At 43.7% G+C, this 25,913-nt stretch overlaps 2 protein-coding genes across 7 annotated transcripts in view; both read right to left on the reverse strand.

Annotated features, from left to right (window-relative positions):
* Nucleotides 1-416: 416 nt before the first annotated feature.
* On the reverse strand, nucleotides 417-17,742 carry LOC105902975 (cytoskeleton-associated protein 5-like). 4 transcript variants are annotated; one of them, XM_031569438.2, is made up of 46 exons: nucleotides 17,631-17,742; nucleotides 17,177-17,237; nucleotides 16,440-16,510; nucleotides 15,994-16,187; nucleotides 15,685-15,891; nucleotides 15,358-15,529; nucleotides 14,694-14,844; nucleotides 14,321-14,421; nucleotides 13,997-14,110; nucleotides 13,801-13,905; nucleotides 13,568-13,657; nucleotides 12,911-13,075; nucleotides 12,284-12,412; nucleotides 11,918-12,037; nucleotides 11,704-11,808; nucleotides 11,452-11,562; nucleotides 11,241-11,333; nucleotides 10,862-11,047; nucleotides 10,674-10,768; nucleotides 10,515-10,572; nucleotides 10,067-10,192; nucleotides 9,716-9,861; nucleotides 9,436-9,610; nucleotides 9,229-9,342; nucleotides 8,975-9,103; nucleotides 8,389-8,583; nucleotides 8,108-8,231; nucleotides 7,873-7,964; nucleotides 7,578-7,673; nucleotides 6,722-6,841; nucleotides 6,387-6,536; nucleotides 6,010-6,213; nucleotides 5,575-5,710; nucleotides 5,275-5,468; nucleotides 5,021-5,160; nucleotides 4,730-4,882; nucleotides 4,396-4,516; nucleotides 4,070-4,246; nucleotides 2,717-2,901; nucleotides 2,504-2,576; nucleotides 2,236-2,424; nucleotides 2,049-2,144; nucleotides 1,864-1,935; nucleotides 1,608-1,770; nucleotides 1,181-1,338; nucleotides 417-891 (listed from the first exon to the last, which is right to left on the reverse strand). In XM_031569438.2, the coding sequence occupies exons 3-46, from the start codon at nucleotides 16,494-16,496 to the stop codon at nucleotides 643-645; spliced, it is 6,030 nt and encodes a 2,009-aa protein (XP_031425298.1). In that variant the 5' UTR covers nucleotides 16,497-16,510; nucleotides 17,177-17,237; nucleotides 17,631-17,742; the 3' UTR covers nucleotides 417-642. The 4 variants fall into 4 exon arrangements, with proteins under 4 accessions (XP_031425298.1, XP_012686115.2, XP_031425296.1 ...); XM_012830661.3 differs by having other exon boundaries at nucleotides 17,698-17,714; XM_031569436.2 differs by lacking the exons at nucleotides 17,177-17,237; nucleotides 17,631-17,742 and adding an exon at nucleotides 17,156-17,174.
* A 2,605-nt stretch (nucleotides 17,743-20,347) lies between these two features.
* lrp4 (low density lipoprotein receptor-related protein 4) overlaps nucleotides 20,348-25,913 on the reverse strand; it is an 87,217-nt gene continuing 81,651 nt past the window's right edge. For 2 of the 3 annotated variants that reach the window (XM_031569439.2, XM_012830678.3), the window contains exons 34-38: nucleotides 24,619-24,733; nucleotides 24,387-24,451; nucleotides 24,181-24,268; nucleotides 23,923-24,064; nucleotides 20,348-22,899 (exon numbers count right to left, since the gene is read on the reverse strand). In XM_031569439.2, coding sequence (XP_031425299.1) covers nucleotides 22,561-22,899; nucleotides 23,923-24,064; nucleotides 24,181-24,268; nucleotides 24,387-24,451; nucleotides 24,619-24,733 — 749 coding nt within the window. In that variant the 3' untranslated portion in view covers nucleotides 20,348-22,560. Of the gene's footprint in view, nucleotides 22,900-23,516; nucleotides 23,595-23,922; nucleotides 24,065-24,180; nucleotides 24,269-24,386; nucleotides 24,452-24,618; nucleotides 24,734-25,913 lie in introns of all 3 variants that reach the window. The other variant, XM_012830679.3, reaches the window with a different exon arrangement.

Genomic DNA, 25,913 nt, shown 5'->3' on the forward strand with positions numbered 1-25,913 from the left:
ATGCGTGAAGAAAATGAACTCAGATTTAAAATTTTCGCTCGGCTTTTTTTTGTGTTCAGTTCCACATGATGAAAGTACTGATCAGTTCTATCAATCAGTGATCTCGCCCACAGACTGGCTCCATCGCAGATTCAATAAGCTCATTCGGTCGAAAAACTGCAAACGGGTCCGCCTAGTATACCAACGGTGTGGAACACCATAAAAACTAGAGCCAGACTCTCAACGACAGTCTGACATGGTGTCACAGGCCTAACCCTTTCTAACATAAAAATCAACGTGAGTTGAACCCTGGTAGAAGCGTTGGTAAGAGCGAGAAGCCCAGAGCAGTAGAGGAAGCCCAACTTTGACCTCTCTTTTACAGCCACAGCTAAATAATTCAGAATTAATGTTGTTTGAATTACATACAAGACACCTCATAAAGTGTTTAAAATCAGTTTTATTTCAAAACTGTACAATTGCAACGATACAACAAAATCATTCTAAAACATTCAAAAGTCACAGGCTGCAGAGATCAAATCGAGGATAAACGAACAAAAAGAGACAAGCACAGATCAGACACATACATACATACATACATACATACATACATACACATACATACATATCAAAAGAGAGAAGGGGGGAAAAATACAAGAAACATTTTCATGTTTTATTGGCCTTTATTCTTTCCAGTCTCATCATGAGCTCGCTGAGGTTTGGCGGGGGCCCTCTGGGACCGGCAGGTGCGCTGGAAGTCTGGGGTGCGCTAGAAGTCTGGGGTGCAGCCTCTCGCCGGATCAGCTCCCGGGCCTCCTGCAGCTGGGATAGTTTGCTCTGGATCAGCTCCATGGACGAGCCAACCACCGGCTTGGAGGGAAGCGCAGTCGGCGCGGGCCTCTCCTCTTCAGGCAGCTTCATAAGGGAGGAGGGAAGGATGGGAAAGTTGTTAAAAAAAAAAAAAAAAAAGGCAGCTTACATTATGCTTAACATAAAAATAGCTTTGAACCTAATTGATAAGATGTCTTCAGAAAAACTTCAGTGAAGTGACAAGAATCAGAAATGGATAAGTACTCTTGTAATGACAAACTTTATCTTCCGTTTCATCTCGACTTTCAGGTTGAAACAGACCATTTGACTGTCATTTTTTAAGATTTCGTAATCCTGTGCTGAACATTGAGTTTGGCTGTTAGAGACGACCTACCTGATCTCCTTGGGTGGTATTCTCCTGGCCCCAGCGCTGCTTTAGTATTTGGAGTCTTTCCTGGAAGTAAGCAGGGGTTTGCAGTGCTGCGCTGGAGCTGGGATTTGAGACCGCTTGTGAAAGCTGGGGACAGCCAACGGTGGTGGACTTTAAAGGATCTGAAGGGGGAAGGGAGAGAGGAAATAAATCCTATAAACTAGTTTTAACCAGATATGTATACAGGGGCAAAACAGTTGGGTAGCGAAATTAAAATGAGATTTTAAGTTAAATGCTCAATGATCTCGGAAACCAAAATGAACAAGGAACTGCGCCGAAATTATTATTATTAGCAGCTAATCCATCATAAAAGCCTCATTTGTCATATGGACACGAGTTGGTGCCGAGCAGAACAGAGATGGAAGAGAGCGGCATTGATGAGTGGCAGTACCTGAGGTGGGGCACTGACTCCGAGCCCTAGTCTCCTTCTCCTCATTCACTGCCTTCAGTCCATTCTCTACTAGCCCTTGGAGGTTTGTGGGCAGTTTCTTCAGGTAGGCACTCAGGTCTGTGTGCGGGTTCTTCTTCTTAAAGTGCAGCAGCTTAGTTAGGCCCTGGGTGGAAATGGGTTTGGTGAGTAAACAGTAACCTCGCCTTAAATTGGAATCTGCCCGCCACCAAAGACACAGAGAAAAAAAAAAGGTTACCTCTTTTGAATTCTCAGTGGAAACGATCTTCTTGAAAATCTCATCAAGAGTCTCGTTTGTCCTGGATTTCTTCTGGTTTTGGGATGAAAGATGGTGTGGAGGGTCATTAAGTGACGAGATCAAGATGGATTTCCAAAAGCAATTACTAAGTCTGTGTGCCGATCAAGGCAAATAAGCAGACATACCGAATGAGCGCCATCTTTGTCGTTGGTCACCTTCTTCAGATGGTTCTCCAATTCAGATGCTTTTTTGTCCTCAATCAAAGTCAAATGGTTCAAAATCTGCCAATTTAAAGAAACAAATAAGCATTGCTTTTAGCAAATCAACACATGCACAAGATAATCATATCTTGAATAAATATGTCAAACTTACCCTGGGTCCCACCAGTCTACAGAGGGAGTGAAGCAGGGTTTTAATGGTTCTTTGTGGCATGTCACTCTTCAGGTGACTGTGCTTGCTTCTGGGAAAGGACTTCATGACATTGTGGATGTCCAAGAGTACACGATCTAGATTGAGTTGGTCGATCTTCTCAGGAAGGAACTTAATAAGTCGCCAGTGACACTGAAAGAGTAGTACAAGAACTTTAAGCACACCCATCAAACATCAACATCATATCTGGTTATCCTGGGAAATGCCATACCTTCATGACCATGTCCGCAAACGCTGAAGATACAGGGGTTGCAAGGACTTCCTTCAATTCTATTATCATTGCACTAAAACAAGAGACATAAACGAGCAATGAAATAATCTTCCATGACTAAACCAGTGAACACAAGGCTGATATACATTGAAGTTTAGCTGTCAAGGTTATTATTGCTGGCAGAAGACAGACAACTGAAAGGGACATGTAAACCTGAGGATGTTGGTCTGGTCTGCCTTCTGCAGCAGCTGGGCAAGGAGTACATGCACCGTGCGGATGACCTGGGGGCCGTCCTCCCCTTTCTCCAGCCGGGGATCCAGCATGAGCAAGATCAGAGCATGGGTCAGGTCCTTCAGCATAGCCGCTGAGGCCTCACGCACTGGGTCCACTGCCATCAACTACACACACACACACACACACACACACACACACACACACACACACACACACACACACACACACACACACACACACACACACACACACACACACACACACACACACACACACACACACACACACACACACATCAGAAGAGATATGTTAACAACTTTTTGTCAGGTGGTTCCACAATATGTGCCATTGCAATTGGTGTCTGGTCAGATGGCCCCTGTCAAGGTCGTCAGAGGAAATCTGCCTGGAGTGTTCCGACACTGCAGAACATCCAGCGAACAGGTCATTTTCATCAACCCAGACACCACCACACAGTTTTCACACAGGATCCCAGGGATACAAACCATCCTGACTGGTCAAGAGGGGTCTGGACTGACAAATAAAAATGCCATTACTTTAATTTCCCCTGCACAAAATTTATGAGCACAGTCTGGGGGGAAAAAAATCCTCCAGATTTAAGGTGCCCTAAAATGGATTAGGATAAAGTTATTGACCCGAAGTTTCATGGCAAGTTTTATAGGAGACTTCAAACATTAAAGCAACTGCAGCTATATGCCTAATTGGCCTGAATGAGTTCAAGTTTATTATCATTTACTCATAAACAGCATTTATCAGTAAAGAAATTCTTTGTGCTCAGTGTCCGTTCAACTTAGAGAATAAATAAATTAAATACTGGAGAAAAAGGGTAGGAAAAAGAGAAAAAAATTGTAGTGCAAAAAGATATTTCAAGGACAGTTCAGCATCCTGATGGCATGTGGGTAAAAACTATCCCTGTATCTGCTGGTACGGGACCTTATACTCTTGTATCGCCTTCCAGAAGGCAGGAGGTATGAGTAGACTTTTATGGATTATGCTCTACAGTAAAGGGGGCTGTTTTTTCCCCCCTTGGTGGAGGGAGTCTGAATGACCATGAGGAGTCTGTACAGCCTTCAGCAGCATCACACCCCTGAGACAGGAGAAGAGGGGAGAGAGAGAGAGAGAGAGAGAGAGAGAGAGAGAGAGAGAGAGAGAGAGAGAGAGAGAGAGAGAGAGAGAGAGAGACACACACACACTGCACAGGAGAACACGTCTGGCGGAAGAGGACCCCTGCAGTGATGCAAGCTTAACGCAAAACTCAGTAACTGTTCAAGTGCCAGAGAAACATTGAATGAGTGAGGAAAGGCACGCACGCACCGAGAGCATGGTGCCGAGGAGGCAGCTATAGAGCCTGAAGACGTCGTGACGGGGCAGCTGTTCGTCCCCCATGTGGCTGGAGAGCCAGCGCAGCTGCATGAGAACCACGCTGAGGAACTGGTCCACGTGACCGGCCATCACCTCCGCCTTGCCCTCCCGCCGCAGGACCTCATCCAGCTGAACGGGCACAGAAGGGACACAGGGGTCAAGCAAAAAATTACAAATAAACACACACCACAATGTATCAAACATGTTTCCCCACAGGACACACTCTATGTCAATGTGCACCTTAAAGCTTTGCAGTGGGTGCCAAGTGGCTTAGTTACCTGTGACAGGGCTTGGATGCTTGTGTTCATGTCCATGCTGGCCATTTGAGCGATGACGAAGTTTATGGTGGAGTCTGTGCTGCCCTGTTGGTCCTCATAGTGGGTGGGGAGCGGACGCAGCCTAAATAAACACAAAAAGGAGGGGTGATCATGTAAACTGGTTACAGTTTCCAAAAAGGCAGAGAAGTTGTTGCGTGTTAGCTTGTATAAGGAGAGATCAAAAGAAGGGTCACACATTAACAAAGTAACTATGTGCTGAAAATGTCAACAGATCTCGATTCTCATGGGGAGAGGCTAAGGGGTTGGGGTTTGGACAGTGTTCACTGCAGCTTACTTGGGCTCTGGGACCTGCGTATGTTCCAGGAGAACATCAAGATTGTGCTGGACAAGGTCAGGCGGCACCACGTCCCCCATGTCGTCCTCAAACAGGGACAGGTCCAGCTTGAACTCCTCTGGCACTGAGGCGAGAGCCTGTGGCTCTGGCACACTGGGCAAAGACAAGTTATATTTTTTAACATATACATATGAAACATTAGGCAAAGAGTCCCAAACAAGATGAGACTTATCTAGGGATGGGTACTGAAACCTGCCATTAAACGGGCGTGAGGGAGTGTCTTGGACGTACCTGACTTTGGGGGCCTCTTCATGGACTGGCTTGCGAATGCTGTTCCTCCTGACCTTCTCCACCACTGGCTTGGCGGCTGCAGGGGCCTTGGCAGAGCGCTTGATCCTCTCCTCCAGCATGCTCAGGTCCTTCTCATTCAGCTTCACAGGTAAGAGAGAACCATGATCAGAAACACCTCGCTCAAAAAGGTCACCAAGGCAACGACAAACAACCCCTTTGCACAGTCACAATCAACAAAGCATTCAGTTGCTCACATTGCCGATCAGTTTGTAAACCTGTTCTCCACAGGTATTGTAGGCGATCACCACCGTGTTGAGGGCGGCGTTACGGACAGATGTGTCACGGTCTCCGATGTGCACAGCGATTTCTTTCAGCGATTTGTTGCCATGCTGCTGGGAGACCGACATGCCGAACGAGGAGATAAGGGAGCCCAGCTCCTCCAGACACTCTGCACAGAAAAAGCATTTGTGAATGCATTTGTTTCAATGCAAAATGACAGCAATGGCAGCAGGAGCTGGAGCTCAAGCAGAGCGGTGCGTGTTCCTGCCATTCACCTGTCCTCTGCTTCGAGTTCTTGGATTTGGTACCATCCATGAGGAAGGGGAAGAGCTTGCTGGCAGGGTAAACCTTGCACAGCATTTCCAGGATGGCTCGCACATCCTTGCGCACCACGTCTTTAGACTCGCCCATCTGGGGGGGAGGGGAGGGTTAGATGATGTGAATAACGAGCTAGGGGAAGCTGTGGATTAGCAGCAGGGATGCAGTGACAAGGTTGCTGAAGCTGTGGCGAGCCACATCATTGTTCACCCAGCAAGGAAGGCAACAGTCAGGATTCAGTGCTACTTGAACTAATATCCAAAGCAGTAATGTATGACGAGGTCTACTTATCAGAACACAAACTCACCAGACTACCTAAATATTTAGAACTCAAAGCTCTTAAACCACTGCAGGAGAGGGAGAGAAATAGAAAAAGAAAGGGGGATCCCAACCTTTAGCACGAGGTAGGGGACAAACGACATGGCCTCGTGGTCACTGAGGTGGTAGTCTTCCTTGCTGAGGGCCATGAAAAGAAGCTTGAGGTACTCCAGGGCCTTCATTAGCACACTGGTGTTGGTGTCAAAGAAGCGCAGTGTGAACCACTTGAGGATTAGATCCAGACAGCCTTTGGTCACCTCCTTTTCCTCCTGCAGGTTCTGCAGTAGAGAGAGATGTACATACAGTGAGCTAGACTTTTAGTTACTGGATCCGCATCATTGGGGGAATTTTAGAAAATACATATAATTACAGCATACAAAATATTCCCCCCATTTGAGGGTACAGACTTTTGAGAAGGTCAGCCCTGTGGACATGATTGTGCGTGGAGTACCTCGATCATGGCTCCGACAGCTTTGATGTGCTGGTGGAAGTCTGAATGAAAGAGCTCCTCCAGCAACCACTTGGCTACACAGGGGGTCATTTGAGCCTTCAGCTGCTCGATATACTCCTCCCGCGGAGTTTGGAAGTTCCATTTCAGCACCTAAAAAACACACACACACACACACACACACACACACACACACACACACACACACACACACACACACACACACACACACACACACACACACACACACACACACACACACACACACACACAGTTACTTCATCTGTGCGATAACTGCATTTCCCACCTCCTCCTAGTATGGTCCTAGTCACACTTGCCTTGAGACTCTTCTCATCCTTAATCCTTTGCTCTTTGCCGTTGGACACCAGGATGAACAGGGGGCCCGATTTGTCTTCCTCCGCAGCTGCCTTACCTGCGGGTTTCTTACCAGCTGCATTCTGGGAGATAAAAGAGAAATGCATGACACAGGTCACCAGTGTTGACAGGAGCAGCAGGAGACAAAGCATCAGCTCCTCCACTGAACTCTACCACATTCCAGTGTGCACGGAAACAAATGAATGACACCATTCCCGTGACGGATCACCAAGGCTGTACCTATACAGAATACTGTCTCTCTACAAAGCCCCTGTTAAGACAGCAAAGTCAAAGAAACTGGCTTAAACTTAAAATGCAGTAGCCGTAAACTTTTTAGGCAAACACCGTTTCTTGCCGTCTTTAATAATTCTCTGCTGTTAGCAGTACAGACGTGCTGTGGAAGCACTTCAATCCCCCCCATCTAAATAGCAGACAGTTTGTCTGACCCTTCAGCCCCACTGATATTAAGCTCTATACCCAGACTTGCAAAACACCTGTCCAATCCAAATTTGAGAAATGCATTTTTCATAGCACATCTTAATATACTGTCTGGGAAACTGAACAGGGGCCAGTGTATTTGGTTAACATAATTTGGGAGGTTTGGAGGCCCTAAGGCATCATTTTGTTTTGGTAATAGCAGAATATTAGCCAAGTGACCAGCCCTCCGTGAAAAGCTAGAACGTGCTCACCCCGATGTGATGAAAGTGGCACAGACACCAACCAAGGCTCTGAGAGAGCCAGACAAAACCCTTTGTGCATGTAAATGAGAGCGTGACACCCATCTCCCTACAGTGGCAAGCGTTTTGGGACTTATGCTACCTTCCGCTTGACACCCTTTCCACTGGAGCTGTTTTTAGAGTCATTGAAACTACCGTCCATGCTGCTCGCGCTCTTGTTCATCTCCTGTGATTGTCTCTATTCAGACAAAACAGGCATGTTCATCAGTAAACAGCGAACAAGTCAAAGGCCAAGGCCAAGGCAGTCTCAGGAAGCAAGACTTAACCTATTGATTGGAGCCTGTGCAGCATAATAAATGCTGGAAAGGAACAAGCTGTTATTTGCAATGCGATATGACACTTAAAATGCAGCAGGTAGATGGTGAGTGGAGTTTTACCTTTGTTTTGTCTCCAGATCCTGACTTGACTTTCTTAGCCTCAGGGGCCTCATGCTCCACTTGAGTTGGCTGTGGCTTAGTTGAACCTGGCTCTGAGAGTAGAAAAAGAATGTTAAAGGAGTCATTCTAAATTCCCTGGTGTACACACGGGAAAAATAAAATACAATAAAACAGATCGGTCATTTATTATAATAATTGGACTCAGCAGCCAATCCTTCCAAGTGTGTGAACAGACCTGAAGCAGGTTTGGTTGCAACAGCAGATTTAGCTGGAGCCGATTTAGCCGGAGCTGCAGGCTTAGCAGGCATGAGAGTTCTGGCCTTCTCAAGCATTGCCGACACCGGGTCTTTGGAGGCTGTCTGTAAAGGCAAATTAAAAGGATTTAATTTGAGCAACCTAGAAGTGCACACAGTAGTCGCTCAGGGTTATAGTAACACACACATTTGGACACACACACACACAAAACAATATAATGCTTAATATAAATGCTTGTGGTTTTACAAGCAGTATGAGCACCTTGAGTTTGCCTGTGGCTTTGTTCATCTTGTCGAAGCCCAGGTGCATCATGAAGGTGGGCAGGGCCTCCTGGGCCTTCTTGCGGACGTCCGCGTTGCGGTCCTCCAGGCAGGCGTAAAGGGGCAGCACGCACAAGGCCAGGTCCGAGGGCACGGAGCGCAGGGTGGGCAGCTTCTCCGCCAGCCAGCCCAGCAGCTGCGGAAGGGCAAGCACACCTAAGTTATGACCCCCCCTCCACCAGCGCTCACGATAAAAGCAGAAGGGCAAAGAGGTGAAGCATCAACATGGCAGCAAGACATGGGCTATTAAATTTACATGCGCCCGTGATGGGGCCGCCATTATAGCTGTAACGGGGTGACAATGCGATAATTACGCCATTACATCCCCCACCGTGGCCCTGGAAACTGCTCAGCGATGACGAGAGCGCTATCAACAGGAGACGGAGGGAGGTGTAAATGTCAATTGTACGAGCCCTGCAAGAGCACTGAGCGGCGTTTATTCACAAGCACGTATGCATGGCATTATAGAACGCGTTGATGCATTTTAAAGTTGTGCTCTCTGTGGGGAGTAGGGTATTTTTTCGAACCTCTTGTCGGAGGAGGGGGTTCTCCTTCTTCAGCTCGTCAGCAAGCTCCTCGCCCTCCAGCCACTCCTTCACACCCGTCTGCTCTACCCAAGCGTTCAGGGTGGTCAGAGCGGAGGCACGCACTGCACTCTGGAATACAGGTCATAAATATACAGCGTGTTGACATGACACCTGCCCAGGTACACACAGCATACCAAATAAAACACGGTTCAGCAGCAGTGCGTGTGTGTGTGTGTGTATGCATGTTGACCAACCTTGCTGTCTGCTAGCACAGTAATGATGGGGAAGCCCAGGCCCTTAACGTGCTGCTTCAGGGCAGGACCCATGCCTGTGGCTATCTGCTGCAGGAGTGCCAGACTCTGCATGACCTGAAAAGAAGAGTCATGGGAAAATGTATCAACAATAAACAGAAATCTGTACTTATTTTACTCATTATAATTCAAAACTCCAAATTGAAATACCAGTATCTTGTTCGAGTCAGAGAGTCTGCCTTTGAGGGCCAGCGGTAGGTCGCCGAGGTTCGGCTTGATGAACTTGGCCTCAGAGATGACTGCCGCAGCTTCATCAAGTCCCTCCTTGCGGATCTTCCAGTTTTTGTCACCAATCTTTGACACCATATCTGAAGTGATCTTATCGCTGCGCACAAGAGTTGGCATCTTCATTTCCAACACAACTAGACGTGCCGTTCTGAAGGACTAAACAACTGAGGTGAAATGGTCAGTAAACTGTGCTAGGACTCACCTAATATCAGCCCTTGGGAAGAGGTCCACAACATCACCTGCACCTCCCTCCTGTTCATTCGGCCCGTCTGCCTCGTCTGCCGCCAGATCACCTGCTGCTTTCTGAGAGCAGCCTCTAATGGGGGCAGGGGCGGACTGGCCCTTCATCTGAGAAAAACCCACACAAAAGACTTCACACAGTGCACCACATGAGTCAACACATAGGACAACAGCAGAGGGCTGGGAACACAGTTTGTGCTGTTGCCAGGACAGAAATAACCATTATTACATTACACAATACATGCTGCATTTCAGGCAAACTCCATCACAGTCCAACATTTCTAAGAGACTTTGCACACCACAGAATTGCCACCTTTTCAAATTCTGAGTCGATCTGCGTGAGCAGGGCTGCCTTCTCGTCTTCAAAGAACATCCGCAGAGCAGCTCCCATATAGAGGAACATCACACCCAGCAGAGAAATGGCCGCTGTCCTAACAGCCTGTGGGGTCAGAGGTCAATAACATGCCTTAAGTCATCACTCTGGAGGCACAGCCAAACAGACTTCTACAAGATGTTTTATCAAGAACACCCTTTTATATAGACATCTTTTCAAAGGGAGGGAGGATGTAATATATATGCGTATGAATATACTATATATATATATATATATATATATATATATATATATATACATATATACACACACTGTATATATTTTACACACATTAGTTTTGTAGGGGTGCTTAACTATTGCAGAAAAAAAAAATCTATGTAAAAATCAAAGAAGGTGGCAGACGGTGCATACTGCAGAAATGACTCACAGGATTGCTAGCTCCCAGGGCTGTCTTGACATTATTGATGAAGGACTTAACATTTATGCTGCAAGAGAGGGAACAGAGCAAGATCATTTGAATTTCAAATCAAATCTAACTCAGAGGGAGAAAAATGAGCACTGACAGCAGAGATATGTCAGAACTCACCCTGCAAACCCAAACTCCTTAATGGCATTAGTCAGCCAGCTCAGGGTCTCCGCTTGGATTTTGGGGTTCTTCTGGACAAAGGCCACTGAGACAGCCTGCAGAAAAATTAAATAAAAAAAAAATGTTACCCATGAGCCCACTGGTGTTCTATTTAATATGCCATTAAATCTCAGCAAATACTGAAGTACCTGCTCAGCAGTCCATGGCAGTGAACAGGCTTCTGCGATGACACTCAGGGCCTCCTTGGCCTTCGCGCCGCTCTTCACATCCCCGATCTTCTCGACCAGGGCATCCAGCACGGCCAGAGCGGAGGTTTTCGAGAAGGAGCCCCTCTGTGCCACCGTGGCCACCACCCGCACCTTCAGCTGCATCACCTAGAGCCAGACGTCACAACACAATAGAGCATGACGACAGAGACAGGACGGGGAGAACAGAGTACAAACAGCTGGGTTGAAGCACTTCACAAAGGATGAGAGATGACACACACACACACGCGCATGCATAGCGATACCACAGAGATGTGGAAATGAAAGGGTACTTTCTGAACAAGATGTGGGCAAGTGTCACCTGGAAGTTGGTCTCCTTCCATCCGGGCTTCTTGGCTAACATGCGGAGGAGAGCTTGGCAGGGCATCTCGCTCGGTTCCATGCAGTCAACAGCCTGCGGGGGGGAGAGAGAGAGATGACCCATTTAATGCCAGGGAACATGGGGATCGCTCCTGACTACCAAACAGATGTACAACACCAGTGCCTTTCCAAACACACACACAAAAAGTCACCTTAAGGAATTCCTCCATGCTGGCCAATCTCTCCTTCCAGTTGGCGCTGTCTAGCAGCTGCAAACAGGAGGCTGGAAGAACAGCTGCAGCCCTCTCTTCACACACCTCAGGCTAAAGAACACAGGAACAATAATCACCATAGCCGTTTTCCCTACTCAAACAAATCCCCAATTGAATCAAAGTGAAAAAATATTCATCACGACAGACAGCGCAGTTAGCCAAAGGCACTCCATGAAGCTAGTGGTCACTCACAGACAGCTCAGCCTCCACTGTCTCCTTGGCCTCTGCTTTTTTGGCCACGTTTTTCTTGGCTCCTCCTCCTGCTGCTGTTGGCTTTGCCTTTTTGGTGGTTGCTGGCTAAAGGGCACACACACACACACACACACACATTGGTTTCAGAGGCCATTGATCTTGGATTAGGATTTCTTAATAAAATTACAAATGTGTGGTTCTCCAAACCCCTCACCGCAGCTGCTGGAACCTTCTTAGGTGGGGCCGTGGGGGCCTTTGGAGGGGGCTTCTCCTTCCCAGCAGCAGCACCTGCCTTCCCTCCGGCTAGCTCCACTTTATCGGCACACTCCTTTATCTGTGGGATTTATAATGAGCAACGAGACTTTGCAATACAAAGCAACAATGCAACAGCATGGGAGGACCACAAGACATTTTTTGCTTTTAAATAAACATGGCCCTGAAGATGCTGTTAATTGGATCGGTATGAAGGCACTTCAAAGCATGGCATCTTCATTTTTAAAGTGGTGCCTGAAAATGTGTCAAATGCAGACAATCAGATATCTCCTTTGCCAATCGACACAAGGAGTCTATCCAGACTTACCCTGTCAACTTTGAGTTTGTCTAGGTCTGCGAGGAAGGGGTTTACGGCCCGCTCACCCAAAACCTTCATGGCTGTTCCAAGAGCCTCAAAAGCGGCATCTCGAACCTCAGCTGCACTGTCATTCACTTGCTGCAAAGAACAAGGGGTGTGGTGCAATATGTTATTGGGTGGTGTTCGAACATGAGTGAGCAGTAATTCAAATGTTCTGCCTCACATAGAATACACACACTCAGAGTTCAGTTCTGCACTCCAGGACAAAGACTTGGGCATACTTCTACTACTGAACAGTTGCATTTCGAAGGTCTAAGGTATTTTATTCTCTCCAACCGAGCTATACAGGAAATACTGAAAGACATTTTATTTTTTATAAAGAATAATTAAGCTAGCTCGCTTCCCCTCACTAACAGTCAACAAAAAATGCTCTGTGAAAAGGTCAGTGGGATTCTGCTGTGCTCTTTAGTAAGTAACCTCCAACATAATTAAAAAGAAAACAGCGAATTATTTAGCATGCACAACACACACTGCAGGGAAGAGGTGGACCCCTAGTGCGATAAAGGTTTGGGGCCATTATTGCTTACAGCATCTTTAAACACAAATAAACAGTGCTACACTTGAAGGGTAGGATACCTTGAGGAGTGCAACACAAAATGGTTTCAGCAGGCTTTTCGGCAGATTAGCTGCAGTGCAGCGGCGAAAACATCGGGACAGGAAGAGAGAAGTTTGTTGCTTGATGGAGGGGTTCTTGTTGTCCATCACAGATAGGACACTCTCACTCAGATTCTGAAGCGTGGTCTGGGTGAGAAATCAAGATACGAGTGGGTAAAAGGTCACTTGTGAGGATATGTTTACTGCACTGGCAATAAATGCCTTCTTGGCTAGTGAACAAGAAAATGCTTATTGCTGACTCATTTAGCTTTACCATTCTACTCACTTGAGTTGGACAAATCCTTACATGCACGGACACAAACTAATCCCTTCGATTGCCTCCATAATTCCACACTGCACATCAGCAAGAATTTCACTATGAACAAAATCACGACTAATGACTCTAGCTACTCAATTATACTAGCCTGTCGATTTCCAAATGCAAATGTTATTTGACTTGATACAGCAATGCATGGTACACATTGGGAGTTATAAGCTAGTGGTTATTTACCTCCTTTTTAAGACGCATATGTTGACGAAAAAATTATATTTCTGCAGTACATGAACTGCTAAGCAAAATTCTAAATTTAGCTGACTTCCATCTATGGGTGTCAAAATAAATTGGAGGTGTGTACTTACAGAGAGGAAAGCAGCATCGATTGCTTCCTGCAATGCTTGAACCACCAGAGGTTTCTTCTCCTTGAACTTCTCTAAAATAGTTGGCACCACCTATAAAACCACACATTTTCATAGGAATAGGTTATCCTCGAGAAAATACACCATATATATATATATATATATATATATATATATACACACACACATATATATATATATACATACACACACACACAGAGAATGGGGATACCTACATGACCAGCATATGTTCCAAACTTTGTCCTGAGTCCTGTGGCTAGTCCAGCCATACATTTGGCTGCGAGAGTCACCAGCATGACATTGCTGTCCTTCCCAACAACCTGGGATGACAAAAAAAAAAATGTAAAAAAAAAAAAAATGGAGGAAATATGTATGACCATAGATATACTAAGCTAGAATTGTAGACAATACCTTATTCAAGGCTCGAAGCAGTTCACCAAAATCTCCACTCTCAATTCTGGGATTTTTGACCAAGGCCTCCAGTGCATCCAGGGCCTCCTTCCTCTCTTGCCATTTCTTTGCCTCCTATAACCACACATACATCACAAAGATGAGACACTCATACGGATACCAAACTGAAGACAGGCCAATGGTCATGCTCATAAAGCCTCTAACAAAACTGATGGACTACTTTATATCCATGGCAAGTACACTGGTGCACTAGAACAGAGCTATAGGAGCATTGCTATTCAGTCAGAGAATGAGTATTAGAAAAGGAAAAGATGAAACCCCTACAATTTTGTCGTAGAAGTCTTTAGGGAGTTTAGAGAGGATCTCAACGGCCTCAAGGTGCTCATAAGGGTCTACTGGAGGAGCGTCATCTTCAACATCTTCACCTGAAATGGCCAATGGTCATAAGTTAGACCATTTATAAAACAAGACCTTAAATATTCTCTAATATTAAGGAAGATAAGAAAAAAAAAAGATTAAGTGTAAAGTTATAATAAATTCAAGACGATCATGTAAGCACTCATCCCCCAAAAAGTTCAGTCAAAATCCTGACATGGGTCCTGCAGTCAGAATACTTTAATAATAAAAAAAAAAACTTTCCAGTGTCAGAACAAGTTTGTTGTGAAATCTCTGGGCCATTGAAAGTGCGGGCGCTCACCATCAGCCTCGTCTCCTCCTCCTCCGGCCTCCTTCAGCTGCTGCTGCTGCTGCTCGTGCTTGGCTTTCAGGTCCTGCTGTGAGCGCAGGAAGCGGCTCTGTCTGGGCGCCGACGCTGGCAGCTTCGCCCACTCCTCCTCTAGCTCTTTCAACTGGTGGTGGGACAGACAAAAACACACCCACGCCCCAAGTAAGCACAGCGAGACACAAATTAACCAGTTGGGAACTAATCAATTAATCATGTTAAGGCACAGCTGCTAGCTAAAGAAAGCTTGGAGTTTACATGGGGGAAGACTTTACTTGCTGTGAGGGGGTGCAGCTCATCAGCATGTGTACATTAAAAATGCATATCCGACTGGAGCCAGAGGCAAGACACACACACAGACTTTCTGCTGCATAAAGGAAGACTGAGCTAGTGCTCGACTGTGCGTCAGCAACCCTTCCCTGCACTATTTGACATTGTAGAAAGGGGGGTGGGGGGCTCCCACAGTAAGAACACGAACACAAATTTGGTTCACTGTCTGAATATTCAAGAGCACACCATGCAGTTAATTTAAAAGGGCTTGCAGCAAGAGGCAACAATGGAATGCGATGTACACACACACACACACACACACACATCCATTGTTTAATGTCTGCATCCATAAACAGAAACATGGTCTCACCAGAATGGAGTTGATGTTCTGAAGGCCTGGCCGCACTGCTTCCCGGATCCATCTGTACACTTCAATGGCAAGGAGTTTGGATTCATCCCTGACAGCCTTCTCTCGAGACTCAAAGAGTTTGGGCAGAACTTTCACAACTGGCTTCAGAGTGACTACTTTTGGGCCAAATTCACTGTAAAACAAAAGTAACAATAATGATCATAACATAGCTCTTATGGAAATTCATTTAACATGTTTCTGTTAACATAATAAACACAAAGTAAGGCCAAGTTTTACATTTTTACCATTAAAAGTTGATATGTTTATGCCATTTGCCACGGCGCATACCTGAGTGCTTTTCTTATCGTCTCCACACAGGTCACTGTGATTTTGGGGTTCTTGTTGTCCAGACCTTTTAGCAGTTCTTCCTGAACTGCCTCTGCCTTTTCAATCTCAATGTACATCAGGCAAATCTCCTTGCCAAGTTCTTTGGCTCGGGCCTTGGGCTGGTTAAACACTTTACTGACCACCCCAGACACCACCTCACCAGCAGTCCTGAGAGCAAAGGAAAGCTATTACACTCTATATATTTGTGTGTGAAGTGTTAGCCATAGAATATGTCAGACAGCTTCAGGCAAAATTAAAACCTTAACAAACCTTGACGCAACATGTGCATTCTCAATATATGCCAAAGCAGCCTCCAGTCCTTTGAGCTGGGCCACCACGTTTGAATCTGTGACAAATTTCTTTATTATCCCAATATATTTGCCCCACTCTGGACTCTTCTCATCACATATTGTGGGAAATAGTTTTAACACCTCTTCATAGCCATGGAGTCTGGCTTTCCAAACCTGCAAGATCAAGAGAAAGTGTGTACAACAGAGGTCACAAACAGCAAGTTCATTCAAATCATATTTCCCGCTTTAGACAACATAGGCAGGGGCCAAGGAATGGTTTTCATCGATTTTAAAATCAGCTGTGGATGCACAGTTGAGGTATTAAAAAAACTGGAGGAAAAACAAAAGAAACACAAACCCAAAAACTGAAAGAAACCATGTCAAACAATGCCTTCAGACCACTACAAGGACTGAACCATACATCACCTTATGTTCACACTTCTGATCTGCTGGCAGCTTCATCCATTCACTGTCATCCCCCATGATTAATGTGGCCTCTACATAGAGAGAGAGAAATATAAATAAAAAATAAAAACATTTTAGTCCAACATCCAGCATGGTGATAATCAAGTCTTCTGGGCATCTACACAGAATTAATTGAAAGTGGCTAGGACTCCCTGTCTGCCAACTAGTCTGGCATTGGCAGACTACAAATTCAGACCATTGTGCAATTCCACTGAAAACTAAGTTGGCCCATAGGCATTCTGGCACTACCAGCATAGATGTCCATATTGTACCTGAAGTGGTTCACAGTGCTTCTATACTTCAAAATTCAAACTGAACAGGAATCAAAACAATCACTTGATAGGACACCATATACACACTTGCACAAATTCCAGAAAGTAAGTTGATCACAAAACAGCACCACCTAGGCTAAATCACAATAGACAAAATCAACTGGTGTTGAAGACATGAAACATGTAGATCATCTGAACATGCAGTGCACGGAGTGGGGTGATACTCAAACTCATGGATAAATCTGGGATGCCTTGCATACTAGTCTATTACTGGATGGTGGTATTTTGAGACCAAATGCAAAAATCCAGGAAATTACAAAGAATTCAGAACGTAGGCGACTATCAACTTAAATAAACCATTAGCTAGCAAATAACACATCAAGGGATAGTTGGAGAAACACTAACTTAGTAGATATGGGTCAATACCTCTTTGCTCAGTAGCTGGGATGGTGATGGGGGGGACTTCAGTGGTTACCAAGCTGGGAAACTAGTAAGTTCAAGATGTTGCATGTTAGTTTTCGCGGTTAGCTAGTAACTGCCTTCACATTCAATTCCGCTATCTAGATAGCGAGCTAACGTTACCGCTAACATTGTTGACCATACGCAGGTTCTTTAGCATGGCCGACCCGTTTCCAAGCCATTCCGGTTGCCAGTCATATTCAAAAATACACATTCTAACGTAAGTGTGTGATTTTTTGATGAGAGTTCAACAAGCCTTGCTAAAATATATAAGGTTACCGCTGGTTACTGTCTTTTTCGGACACACGTAATAATGTGTGAACATCGCAGGAACAATCCTCTGGCTAAATTCTAATAGGTTACTATTCTAAGTGCTGATTTTTTAGATTCCTTAGTAAAATATAATCGAGAACTTACTTACCCGAACCGCTAAGATAGCTTTTTCCCCAATATATCGCTAATATTTTAACGTTTGTATAACAGCTTACTTTCTTGCTTGTGTGTGCGCAGCAACTTCTCACTTCTGGCGTTTGAAAATGAGTTCGTTTTCGGTACTCAAATCTGATTGGTTTAAATCTGTTAGGGGGTAATATCATTGGGCAATTTGAACCGGCTTCCGGCTCCAGGACATATGACAGAAAACAAACGGTGCGTAAGCAGTTAAATGCCTTGCTAGTGAAATACACATGACAGAAATGAGAAACATATAACATATGTTTTGCTCTGCAGCAGCCGTAATACTATATTGCATAATCGCGTGTCTATGACAAAGATATAAAACAGGTAGCATTATGAATAAGTCAGTCATTGGTTTTGATGCATTAAACATAACATTTTAGCTTTTGCTAAATTCTTAGATTATGTGCAGAACGCTTTTACATGTTTCCATCACTTCACATCTTTCACTTGTTTTATGTACGCTCAGGGTGCGATTTGTTGGGGGGATTTACCCCCCCCCCTCTGGTTTTTACATCCCCTACCTCAGCTGGATGAATTTCATCCACGGGGGGGACAACGCTCAATTTTATATATATATAAAGAAAAAACAGGCAGGTTGTGACAGAGTTTTCTTAAACTTATAGCCTACATCGCTGGCACTAACGTTCACCCGACCCGAACTGTCGGCAGTCTCGGAATTCGCGAACGTCCCCATGCACATTATACATTGTATACATAACAATATTACATACACGGAAATTAGCATAGCCAGCTAAATACTGTAATACGAGGGCAAAATTAAACGGGTCCAGAGCAGCATAGCGTCCTTCTTAACAGGACCCGCACACAAAAAAATCTACACAACATAACTCAGTCTGCACAGTGGAAGAAGTTGAAGTGAATGCCCCACCCCAGCAGAACTCCGGTGAGGAAGAGAACTCCGCAATGCTGGTAACGTAGGCTATAACCTAATAGGGCCTACCGTTAACCTGAAAAGAATTAGGCCTATTTATTGCTTTTTTTTTTTTTCATGATTAAAAAAATTAATAAATCCCCCCCTCTGTTTTTTTTTGACAAATCGCACACTGCTGTAAGTAAGTTGATGTCTTTCGTGTAGAAATATGGCCTACTGGTATTAAAGTTAATTAAATGATATCACAGCTATCACTGATTTCGAAATTTCAGACGAATTAAATGCTAGAGCAGGCCTACAACAACAGTGTGAGAACAATAATAGCCTTTGGGACACTAGGTAGTACTAGGCCTACGGTTAATGAATGGGCCTATACATTTGGAGGTGTCAGAATGTCCACTATATAGACTGTTCACAGTGACAAATCGCCCTGCAATTAGGTCAAAGTCAAAGTATGTTACTATGGCCTCTTCTTTGTGAAACTTTATTTTCAAAATTGCATTCAAAAACTAATATTGTTAAGGTCTCAAACACAACAACAATACTTTAGAGGCAATGGCAGAATATGAGCATAGAATACATTCAAGCCTGAAGACTTTGACATCAGTTTCTGAGAAACTGAAAGTCATGTGGGTTTGTACCCAGCATATGTGAAAAATGTTTGGAGTTCAGAATAATAAAAACAAAAGTACAAATTTGAGTTAAGTCTATGGTGTTGGACAAAATAATGTGATGTGTAAATCCATAGATTACATTGGCATCCCCAATAACTGTTCTCACTGTAGGCCAACCTAATATGTTGGAGCAGACTTACTGTAAACTGGCTCACACAGGCTCAGAATTGGGTTTGTTCATCAGCTGTCGTCAACGTTTTCTGTCTTCAAATTGTGAGTTACTGATAGGCCTATACAAAATTTCTTCCATCCCCAATCAAGTGAGGCCTATACTGCCTGCTTTTTCTTTTTTTACTTACTGTATACTAAATGTTTCTCTTTTGTAGGGCTTGCATTTCACCTACAAATATATCCAAACCTTATTGGCCTGTTTTCTTTCCTCATCAGTTTGCTTTGTGGAATGGTTCTTAAGGAATATTTGATCACTGTGCACAGATAGGACAGGAACAGCATCATGTAGAGAGGAGCAAAGATGTTCTTTGCATCTTAGGGTATGTAAGATGTTCTCCAAACATTTTGGTAGGTAATGACATGTAAAAGGTTAATACATTGTATACAAATACCATTACGGCATCATGCTGCAATTCTGCAGACAATCTTAATCTCAGTTTAACAAATACTGTTTCTCCAGTACTCACAGACAGAGTCTTGTATTACACAGCAGCTTTTGAAAATATAATGTTCTAGAAGCCTGGGCCTGTTCATGTATAGGCCTGTACTTGGCACCACTGTCTGCAATCACCTATGACTATAGCTGCTGCTCAAGAATACTAATACAAAGTTATACACAGATTAACATCAAGATTTTATATTTAGACAATACACTATATGAAGGCGGAGATGATGCACCAAATTGCAGAAATATGTGGAAATCTTTGTGTCGAGCATCACTACTTTGATCTAATTCCTTTTTAATGAGAAACATCCACCCAAAGGCGTTTTGTTTCAGATGAGCAGATTATTGGGAATGTTAATGTGGCACTGTGGTAAGCCTTACACAACACACCCTCATAAAAACAGACAGAAAAAAATGGGTCACAAACAGGCGGCGTTCTTAAGGACATCCAGCTACTGTCTGCCGGGAGTCCTGTACTGAAAATGAGCATGCCATTATTTCTTTAAATGCAAATGCAGTTTTATATTAAAAAGATAGCAAAGGTGTAATTCACTATAATCACACAACACAGCTTGTTAGTATTGCAACAGGGAGGAAGGATACATATACAGTCTTTTCATATTTACACATAAGTGACAACCAAACAAATGAATTATAAATATCTCTTTCAGTTAACTTTACAACAGTTATATGTGACCAATAATTTGTAACATAAAAGAGCACTCTATTAAATAACTGGCATAAACCCTATCATTCACAAGGTTTGGAAACAAAGTGGTTAAATAATTCAGAAAAAAAATTTCCTCTCCAGTGAGTAAAATTAATACAAACAATTCAAAACAAATCATGAAATCCCTTTGTACAAAAGACTCTCTATACAATAAAATCAACACAATATCTTCAACACATACAAATGTTTTTTGTTTGTTTGTTTGTTTGTTTAACTTCTCATTGTGATATCTGTACAAGACTGATTGTTAGCGATTTTTTTTTTTTTTTTTTTTTTTTAAATCTGTGAATAAAAAGCAAGCAGGTTAGAGTTGCTATTAAACAGAGCACTAGACTAGATTCTCTGGGCGTTTGTAAGAAAACCATCAGAGAGCTTAGGTTAAGTAGCTGCCAAGACCATGAATCATTGGCCTCAGTGCTGAGTATGTGTTTTAGCAGCGAATCAGCACGATGCTGAACTTGTTGAAGTTACTTCAAGATAACTGGTTTTGAGAACACCAACCCAGACCTGTTCACAACTCTCTAAGCATTTTCCACAACAATTACAAAAAAGTACAAAACAACGCACCATCAATGCATCAGATATATTCTTTTTCCTTAGAAATGAATGTCTCGGTATGGTCAGTGGTATAATTTTAGACATGTACATAGCCCCATGTGTTTCACAGAAAGCTGCATTTAAAAACTAAATATTTATAGAGTATAGACACTGCAAGTGCATGGTGCTTTACAGATTTTGAGATGGTGGATCTAGGTCAAACCAAAAGTAGAGGAAAAATGCAAAGAACACCCATTGACCTCCATGAAATATAAATAACTGAAAATAAAAATGTTTGGCACTTATTCTTCATTGAGACTGCTTTCCCCGAGGACCAATAATTTTTGCAGCTTTAATAAAATATCTCCCATTTCTTTCACGTATGCCAACCATACAACACAAAATTTAAAAACACAGTTAAAAGTTCAGGGTGAGCCCAGAGTTTCTTTTGTAGAGGAAAGAGATGAGGAAGGAGATGCAAAAAAAAAAGGCAATGTTTAAAACATATCCACACTCAGCTACTACAGCTAGTTGAAGTATTCTCTGCATTCCTCTGCAGTATACATTAAACTTGAAGATAAAGAAAGCACAGAGGCACTCTCTGAATAAGTAATCACTCTGTCCTTTGGCACTGTCATAAATACAGATAAGTCCTATGAATGGATGCAGGCTTAACAGTTCTTTAATTCGCTTCAATACTCCAGAAATCGACAGACCAACTCAGACGTAAAAAAAAGGAGTTCATAAATAGACTTTGCAAAAAAAGACATGGCATGAAATGAGTGTCAACCGAGAGAGAGCGACGTATGTTACATAGTCCACGAGAAGATACTTTTTGTTTTCGTTTTCAAAATGTCCAAAAAAAGAAAGCAATATCATACACAACAAAGCGCTGCTTGTTTTCAAGCGGGATTCTTCTATCTTGAGGCTCCTGACATGTTCATGATTTAGCTCATTCCTCTCATCAAGGGTCCAGCTTATGGCCATCCTTCAGAAAGCTTTGAAATGCAGTTCAGTCTTTTGTCTGAAGGGGGCTACCTTGAGTCAGTTGAGGTTGGAGGGGGAGGGAGGGGGAGGCTGAAGGGGGGTGATGGGCCTTATGGGGTGAACAGGACGGAGGGCCAGCATAGAAGGCCGGTTGATCTCCAAGGAACAGTGGAAGGTGTGTGTGTGTGTGTTATTTTGTCAGGATATCTATTCATTAAAAGCAGCAGAGGAATATGAATGTGTGTAAAAGAGGCTTGATGTGTTTGTGTGTGTTTGTTTGTCGTACTCAAATATGTTCCATTTGCACCAGTCATATATTGTGAGACATGGAGGGCTTGCGATTGACTGACTGGTTAAGGTTGTATGGTCGGTATGGACCCAGATGACTTGTGTATGTGTTCACGTATGCATGTTCCGGCGTGTTAGGGCCTAACGACGACGATGACGACGACTACGTCAGACCTCGCTCTCTGTGGAGGGCTTGCGGTTGGGGGCCCAGCCCGTGTCTGGGAGGTGGGTGGAGGCGTGGCGCTGGGGGGTGGTGGCCGGGGCGGTGTTAATGCTGGAGCACTCGGACTGCTCCTCTTGCAGCAGCTGCTCGGTCTCGCCGTCGTCCAGCGAGGCGCTGCTGGCCTGCAGGGAGACGGTGTCCGTGCGCATGCAGGCGTGCAGCCCGCCGCCACGGCACATCTTCAGCTGTTTCAGGTCCTCCCAGTAAAGCTCCTCGCCCGAAAGCAGGCACACGCCCTCCACAATGCGGATCTTTTCCTTGGTGTAGTTGTTGTCGCAGGTCGCCTGTGGGAGAAGAGAGCGCGGGAGGAAGAGGAAGAGGACGAGGAGGTTAGGATGAGGCAGGGTGGCTGGAGGCTTCACTCGCACAGCTAGATGGGAACGGCTAACACTCCAAACAGCAGGAAAATAACAATCACTGACGCTGCATTTTCAGTAGTCATGTTAGGTCGGCAGGGTATATTCAGCACAGCAATCAAATCACACTGCAAACATGCTGAATTATTTTCCCAGTCTAGAATTCGTCTTGTATAGATCAGCTCTTCTCTCAGTGGTGAGTGTGTTATTAATTATTCATTCCTAAAATGTATAAAATGTAAACCTAAGATTTATATAATTTGTCTGTTCAACATTCCTAAATGGGTGATTGTAGAGTTATAGACAGAAAGGCAAAAGAGAAGATATTAGACTATAACTGCCAACAGGCAGTTGACAGATGTATATATTTATGCATCACACCCACACACACCTGCTCATGCACACAGCAGTCGCCATAGGTGTAAAGGTACAGTTGCCATGCAGTATGGGTGGGTACTAAATCTATCAGTATGGACTATATAGAGCTGAATTAAGTAAGGAGGTCCAAAAGAGCAACAGTATACTTGTTCATGCATTTCAACTACCTCATCAGTGGTTTGGATGGAAAATTAAAAAACAGGTCAAAAGATAAAGGGAGAGAGGGAGTTGTAAGGATGAGAGAGCTGTAGTGAGGGAGAACAGAAACACATGGAAAGAGATGAGCAGGAACGACGAATGTTTTTGTACTTTTACAAATGATATAATACTTTTTGTTATTATATAATCTACTACACGGCGCACAAACGTAGGAGCTAATTTATCCTTCTTAGACAGGTCGTGATCATACCATACCACAACATAGCTAACTAGATATTTTTAGCAGTCATCATGTTGAGGTTGACAAGCATTAGCCAATGGATTCATTAGAATACATCCAGTCACCCGTTTTTTTTAATTTATGGTCTGGACACCCACAACAAGTCAAGACTTCATATTAACAACCAACCGTACCTCTTTTTTATATCGTAGCTGATTGTAAATCGGAGGTTTCTGGGTCGTCTCTATTTTGACTTCTTGCGTTGACGTCCTGTATGATGGGTTACTGTAGGTCAAGTTACTCACTCCTGGGTCAGCAAACTTTGACTTTTTATGCCTAGAGATCATAGCAATCAAGGAAAGAAAAACATCTTAGTTGGTGCCTATTACCGAAATCCAGACAATCACAAGTGTATGCATGGTTAGAGTACTGCTTCTAACAGGAACACTCACTTGTATATGATGAATGCAGCAATGAGTATAAGAATGGCCAAGATGGTCAGAGCCCCACCAATGACATAACTGATATGGAGTCCCTCACCTATGAGAGGAGACATTAGTTAGCAAACATCATACTGACAACCACAGTGTTTGCTTCATGTTCCATGTAACATTTGCACCAGGATTAAATGAAATCGGGTAATGTGCTTCATGCTTACCATGTGGAGCAGTCACCACATTGCTCTCTATGCATCCCTCCACGCTGAGGCTCTTATCTGTGCAGCTGTTTGTATTGAGACAGGAAGTGAGAACTTAAGTACTTGATGTAAGTAGCCTTGTGTAATTACTTAAATCATTCAGCCATTGTAGCAGTCAACAACAGGGTGTCAGTGCTTTGCTCCCATGTATAATAAATCAATCAGAATCAGCTCTAAGCTGCAATTTCCTTACTTGACCACTGGATGTCCTCGTTGAGGCTTCTCTGTGGGAAGTTTAGGGTTCTTGTTGGGTGCACGCGTAATGGGGTTTACACCTCCACTGGGAACAGCAGGCACATATCCTGAGACTGAAGAACAGATACAAGTTGAGTGCATGTTGGAATGAATCATTTTCAGCATTCTTTAGCTCTCTACACCTCTTCATAACCGCACTGTACGCCTCATTCACTCATTTACTCTAGCTCTACACTTCTCCCATAGAGCATGGAGAGCACTGTACTTCATCCTCTGGCCTTTTCTACTTGAAACTTTCTACTCAGACTTGTAATAGGGTTGATGACACAGGTGTAACTACACTCTAAGTGGTACTAAAACAGTCATAGTAAGACAGCAGTATATGTCATGTTCTACAAATGCATAAGTAACAGTATCGGTAACAGTATTAGTAATCAATGGCAGGAATTCGTGAGCAAAAATGATCAGGTGCATTTTGCTGGTTCTACCGATGAGAGTGTCGTTTTCAGAATGTGTATGTGTAGTTGTATCTAACTACCAGGTCAAAATCAAACACCTAGTCAACATACACAAGCAGTCAAAAACACACATTATGTGACTCTCTAACACACCAAAAGGTTTTTTCCCCCCAGAAAGTTTTATTTTTTAAATTATTTTGGCATACAGATTACCCTAACAGCATCACACTGTCAAAACAAGACTATAATTAAAAACCTTTGCAACCTCACAATGTTTTCAATCTTTTGTTCGTAACAAGCAAATGTGCTGATTGATAGATCTATACGAAAAGATAAACAAATGCAGCATTATTACAGTAGAACCAATCCACACCATAGCATAAATATATAAATAAAAGTACTCAGCATCATTCTCAATACTGTAACTACTCTCTGGTCTGCATCAGGATCACAAGCTGGAACTCCTCTCTAGACTGATTCAGAAAAACAAGATGTCTGCCTCTGCCAAATACCGTGGGAAATATGGCATGCTGTGCATAGTCTACGCGCCAAGGACAAATGAGGAATATGTGTGAAAAGAAGATCTGTGAAATTGGGATGGTGACTAAACCAGGCGCAAACCATAGCAATCTGGTCGAAACGACAGTAACATTATCTCCAATTATAACACATTGGGAGTGCTCGGGTTGCCCTGGTTTGGACTTCTGACCTTTGGCATTTTTGATAATGACTGACTACTGAAAAGCAGTTTATTGCTCATCCACAGAAGTAGTGTCTGCCTTTCAGTTTTATCAAAACAAAACCATAATTCATCATTTACTGATCCCACCCATGA

This window comes from Clupea harengus, chromosome 6 (assembly GCF_900700415.2).
Source record: "Clupea harengus chromosome 6, Ch_v2.0.2, whole genome shotgun sequence".
NCBI classification, from domain to species: Eukaryota; Metazoa; Chordata; class Actinopteri; order Clupeiformes; family Clupeidae; genus Clupea; species Clupea harengus.

Excerpts from the sequence above, each read along its gene's own strand:
- LOC105902975 (XM_031569438.2), bottom strand. The coding sequence starts at position 16,496 with ATGGGGGATGACAGTGAATGGATGAAGCTGCCAGCAGATCAGAAGTGT. Across the intron at positions 6,842-7,577 it reads GAAAGGGTGTCAAGCGGAAG|AATGCAGCTGGTAAGAAACC; the intron begins GTAGCATAAGTC and ends TTTATCTCCCAG. Across the intron at positions 892-1,180 it reads ATACCACCCAAGGAGATCAG|CTGCCTGAAGAGGAGAGGCC; the intron begins GTAGGTCGTCTC and ends TCCCTTATGAAG.